We start from the raw sequence: 6,001 nt of genomic DNA, 5'->3' as shown, positions 1-6,001 counted from the left end.
ATTTATGGGCTTCTGTTTTAACTAACTCCTCCTACAGATTTTATCAGATTGACTTCAAATTCGATCACTGCAATCTAGACACATTGGTGATCAAAAGTTGTGCTATTTGTGACTGCACATTTAACCGCGTGACACAATTTGCGCTTAAACAAATGTTCAGTTGAACCATATGTTTTGAAATGATTGGATTGACATATTTGGAAATTAAAATGAAAAGACCCGGTATGTTATATCTGTCAGTGTTCAGCCTCCATTTTAAACGGCTTGAACCACTCCTGATCTTTACTTTGTTGTACTGTACCACAATGTCTGACAAATTTTCTTGTCTAGGTTCTCTGGTGGTTTCGGAGCTAGAGACTACCGTCAGACATCTGGTGGCTCTGGAAGCTTCAGTAGCAACCGTGGAGGACGCAACACTGCAGGCCATGGAGGAAACCGTGGCTTTGGTGGAGGTAAGGAAGAATTTTTCCTTAGACTTCTATTTGTGGGTCACTTTCAAAGGCATTAACATTTGTGACTATTATGGATTGCGTTTTGTGTGCCCAAAAGCACAGCTTACAAATTTCATGTATTTATTGTATACAACTACTATAAAGCTTACCACCCAATGAGAAAACGGGCCATGACGGTGTCAATTTGATTTCAATAAAGTTTTTGTCGCTGCTCAGCTGACTGACTCTGACCTTGTCCCTTGCAGGTGGCTTTGGTGGCAACTTCTACAGCAATGATGGCTACGGAGGAAACTACAGCCACTCTGGTAGTGTGGATTGGTGGGGCAACTAGTCACCAAAGGAATAGGTTGCCATGCCAACCCAACCCAATGGAAACCACATGTTAACTTAAGCCAGACCATAACAACCCTCCCTGTGTAGCTTCACTGACACACAGTACATTACCAACCCTGGTTCTCTGCCATTTGCTTCTCTTTAAAAGGAAGTGCAGCACGACGCAAAGGAAAGTCACCAGCACGTGCAATGCACTGGAGACCGCAGAGATTCGCACACCTCAGAGTGAGCATGGATGCTGACATGCATTGTCCGATAGCAACTTCGGGCTTTCATTGTTAAAAGTATTTTTGTTCTTTTTGTGGAAAAAAAAAAACCCCAATAGAATAACCTGAGGATCATTTGTATGTTAATGTACTGTGCCTTCGGAATTTAAACAGGAAATCTATGTTTTCATTTCACCAGATGAACATGGCCAAGAGCTCTAAATTTGATTTTATTATTTTGTTTGGTGAAAAATATTAGAAGCTTGGACTTGATCAAACCTTGGCAAACACTGGGGTATTGTGGCTCTGAGTCATGATTCCATTTGAACTACAAATTTATTGCAGGAACATCATGTAGCCTTTTCTATAGTCAAACAGCTAACGGAGCCATTACTATGTCTAACAAAAACTGGGCCACTCTGTGAAGCAACCATATTTTAATCCTTAGGGACAAAGTTACATTTTTTTCTTTTTCTTTTTTTGCTCACTCTATCCTGGACAGGCTCCTTTTTATGGATATGATAGTCTTTGAAATAGCCATTCCTATTGTAATCTTAAGAAACACAGAAGTCATTAAGCTCAGTGCCAACAATAGCTGAGGTTTAAACAAGAATAATCACTGTTGGAACTTGTTGCTCCACATTTTTCAATTGACTTGACAGTGTTACGGCAGCTAGTATGTTACCATGTGCTAGCTACATTAAGTGGGCGGTGTTTTTTGTTTATTTTTACTTGAGACATTTTTGGTGCAGGTGTGTGCAAAATTGAAAAACTGAGTCAGTTTTTTGATTTTTGAATTGTTTCTCTACAAATATGTATCAAAACAAAAAATGCCTGCCATCTTGAAAGTGAAGTTCAAAATGGCTGCATAAAGGACCACAGCATCGGGAGGGCATAGCGTGGTGTTAGTGTTTACCGAATCGACCGACAACCATGAGGCCCAGATGGTATTCTACGCTTGCAAGTGTTTTGTTTTTTGGTCAAGGAGAAAAGACACGTGAACTGAGTCGCAGGCTTAACTTAATTACAAACGTTTTCTCTTTTCAAGCTGCGTTGGAGGCATGGTTCATCTTAAAGAGACAGGCATTTGAGTGATCACTGAGGTTTATCAATTAAACAGCGAGGAACGGAGCAGGGTAGAGCAGCACTCCGACCACTGGGATTAGGGAAACGGGGGTAGGCGTGGGGCGCAGCTTTCAGTGCACCGCTGTTGTCAGTGGCTTTGGTTTCCATTGCCGCGTAGTGTAACTGTGGAGGTGGCCAAAGACAGGGGAGTGTCCACTTCCTTATGGAACATTTAAAATACTGTCAGGTCCTCTGGGAGTTTATCTGCTCAGACTTGTATAAAAACCTGTGGCTTCGTAAAGCCAGAGCAGGCTTTTCCTCTCAAAGAGGAGCAGCCATCAAGAGGAGGAGAGATGGGGCGTTTCACCTCCCAATTTTCTCATCGGGTGTGTTGTGCCTTGAAACCTTTTTTTAAGAAATTGTACTAAAAGCGGATGCACTGACGGTGTTGAGAACTTGAGATTGAATGGTGCTACTTGATTTAGGTGTGTAGGCCCTTGTACGTCGTGCCCATCAAGTTTTACAAAAGTTCTTTTATTGCACATCTAGAGTTTTATATAGATGTCTTGGATATGTGTCCTTAAGCTTCCAAATATTGTGTGTGAGGAGATTGTGAAAAACGCAGCTTGTTTACAAAGGGGAAGGGTTCTCAACGTTTAAACCAGGATTTATTTGGGACCAGGGGATTTAGCAGTTGGGGGAATTTAGCCATTTGCACAGATTTCTAGATTCTACTTTTGCTGCTAGTTTTGTGTAATTTATTAAGCATTTTTGACAAATATTTATTTTTGTAAGCCTCAAAGTGATTCTTTGAAAGTTTCAGAAACTTGACCAAAAGACAGTACAAAAACACTGGCACTTGAATGTTGAATGTCACCTGTATGCGTGAAATTTATATATTTCGGGGTAGTGTGAGCTTTTTAATGTTTAAGATACATTGGACTCGGTAAATAATATCCACAGCTGTTTCAGGGCCTCCTCGGGGTCAGTCATCTCTATTAGATAATAATAATTGGTCAACAAAATTTGAAATGGAATTGAACAAACATGCCAAGGTTTGGAATATAGCTGTCAAAAGAGCAAATAAATTTCCTAAGCATATCAGTGCAGAAGTGTTCAGATTCTCCAATTGTGTGCATTATTGATTCTTTACTCTAATTTGACCTGATAATTATTTTTCTCCAGTGAATGTCTGGCACATGGCAATCCTTAAAGAAACAAACATGTGGTTTATTCTCATTGTTGTATTTGCATATGACACCTCCTCGAGTTCTCCTCGAATGTGGAGCAAGTCTGCAGCATTGATTTCCAAGGCAGCTGTTGGACTTGTATGAGATGAACAGGAGGTTCTGCGCAAGTTGTTGCAGGCAGAGCCCGAGACTTGTTCCACATTCTCCAGAGAACGCTGGAGCTCTTTAGATGTAGACTTTGCTTTCTGTATTAGCTTATAGGCTAAAGCACTGCATGGGAAATACTCAGCTGTGCAATTGTATGATTTTACCAAAATAAAATGTTTGAATGCAAAAGTATCTGAAAAAACCAAGCATGTTTCATGAAGACTTGTTTACTGTAGTTGTGCAGAGAAGACCTGTAGCAAGCAGTCTGTCGCCTTGTGTGGATATGGGGTGCACAGGCAGCAAAATTCAATTTGGTATAGATTGGATGGGCTTCATTTCTTTTGGGAAAAAAAAAATATATATAAAGACATCATTTGTAAATTCAACTGTGTCAGTTGTGGTATTTTCCAAAACCTGTCACAGCTCGGTCAGTGACAGCAGAGGTGGGACCAAGTCATTGTTTTGCAGTCACAGGACTCCAGTCCTAAACTAAGCTTTGAGTCAATTCACAATGCACTCTTCCCCAAATGTCATTTTAACCGAACAAACAAAACATTTATCTTATCCTTTCCAACTAGTGCTCAGTAATGTTGGTTCTTAAAGGTTCTCTCCTGCAAATTAACTGGATGCTGCCAGATTAGTTCAAAGTGGATCTGGAAAAATTTAGTGTTGACCTTTTGGTAATGAGTAGCATTAAGTAGCTGCAGGTCAAATTGGCCCAAATCAGATTTTTTTTATTTATTTTTTTTCTCTGAAAACGTACAGCACAAATCACATTGTATCTGTTATTTTCTGGTCCAACTCAGATACAGGTCTGTTTTTTTGCTATGTAACCTGTGTAAACTGTTAGATCAGAATTAATGTGACTTTTACATCACTCTGGATCAACATGCATGGGTCACTTTAGGGCTATGACCTGTTCACACTGGAATCTGTGGGCCACATTTAGGATATAATGTGAACAGCCAAACCACAAAAATCACAATTGAGCCCAAAGGCTTGCAGTGTAATCGTAGCTTTAGTTGATTCAGGAAGTAAATGAATTTGTGGCACACATTTTGAATAACAATCAAATTAATCAAAATAAATGTGACTAGCTGTTAGAATAAACAATATACACAGATTGCAGTGGTTACAAAATTTCTGTAAGCAATTTTCACAATTGTATTTATAGTAACAATTTAGCTTCAGAGTCTAAACATTTTTGGATTAGGTACTTTGGAAGTGTTTGAATGTTACTCTTAAAAAAGCCTTTTTCAAAAGATGTTTTGACATGCCGGGTAAGAAAAACAGGTGTAAATAATTCAATTGATGATCAGTTTCTTTGTATTGGCTAACTACAGTGGATATAAAGTCTACACACCGCTGTTAAAATGCCAGGTTTTTGTGGATGTAAAAAAATGAGACAAAGATAAACCATGTCTAAACTTTCCCACCTATAATGTGAACAATTCAACTGGAAAAACAAACTGAAATCTTTTAGGTGGAAAAATAAAAAATAAAAAACTTACAATAACCTGGTTGCATGGGGGGATGTGGCTGTGTTCAGAATTGACCAATCACATTCAAAACTCATGTTAAATAGTAGCAGTACACATCTGCCATCATTTAAAGTGACTGATTAATCCCACAATAACGGTTTCAGCTGTTCTAGTAGGACTTTAACTTTGTTAAAAGGTATCAGTCAGGAGAAGGGTACAAAAGAATTTCCAAGGCATTAGATATACCATGGAACACAGTGAAGACAGTCATCAAGTGGAGAAAATATGGCACAACAGTGACCTTACCAAGAACTGGACGCCCCTCCAAAATTGATGAAAAGACGAGAAGAAAACTGGTCAGGGAGGCTTCCAAGAGGCCTACAGCAACATTAAAGGAGCTGCAGGAATTTCTGGCAAGTAAGTACTGGCTGTGTACTACATGTGACAACAATCTCCCATATTCTTCATACGTTTGGGCTATGGGGTGGGGTGGCAAGACGGAAGCCTTTAATTTAAAAAACAAAAACATCCAAGTCTGGCTAAATTTTGCAAAAAAATACATGAAGTCTCCCAAAAGCATGTGGGAAAATGTGTTATGGTCTGATGTAACCAAGGTTGAACCTTTTGGCCATAATTCCAAAAGGTATGTTTGGCGCAAAAACAACACAGCACATCACCCAAAGAACACCATCCCCACTGTCAAACATGGTGGTGGCAGCATCATGGTTTGGGCCTGCTTTTCTTCAGCTGGAACTATGGCCTTAATCAAGGTGAAAGGAATTATGAACAGTTCCAAATATGTCAATTTTGGCACAAAACCTTTAGGCTTCCGTTAGAAAGCTGAAGATGAAGAGGAATTACACCTTTCAGCACAACAACGACCCAAAGCATACATCCAAATCAACAAAAGCACAGCTTCACCAGAAGAGCAACATTTTGGATTGGCCCAGCCAGAGCCCAGACCTGAATCCCACTGAACATCTGTGGGATGATCTGAAGAGGGCTGTACACAGGCGATGCCCTCGCAATCTGACAGATTTGGAGCGCTTTTGTAAAGAAGAGTGGGCAAATATTGCCAAGTCAAGATGTGCCCAAAAAGACTGAGTGCTGTAATAAAATCAAAAGGT

General features: G+C 39.7%; 1 protein-coding gene across 2 annotated transcripts in view; it reads left to right on the top strand.

Annotated features, from left to right (window-relative positions):
* ddx3xa (DEAD-box helicase 3 X-linked a) overlaps window positions 1-3,779 on the top strand; it is a gene marked incomplete at its 5' end in the record, with an annotated part of 10,976 nt that extends 7,197 nt beyond the window's left edge. For both annotated transcript variants that reach the window (XM_035677192.1, XM_035677190.1), the window contains 2 exon segments: window positions 331-452; window positions 698-3,779. In XM_035677192.1, the coding sequence (XP_035533085.1) occupies window positions 331-452; window positions 698-783 (208 nt within the window).
* Between the last annotated feature and the right edge of the window lie 2,222 nt (window positions 3,780-6,001).

This window comes from Morone saxatilis, unplaced genomic scaffold (assembly GCF_004916995.1).
Source record: "Morone saxatilis isolate NCDOM2014 unplaced genomic scaffold, NCSU_SB_2.0 Contig5, whole genome shotgun sequence".
Classification (NCBI taxonomy): domain Eukaryota; kingdom Metazoa; phylum Chordata; class Actinopteri; family Moronidae; genus Morone; species Morone saxatilis.
Note: the sequence above shows the minus strand (reverse complement) of the source record. Positions and strands in the feature narration are given on the sequence as shown.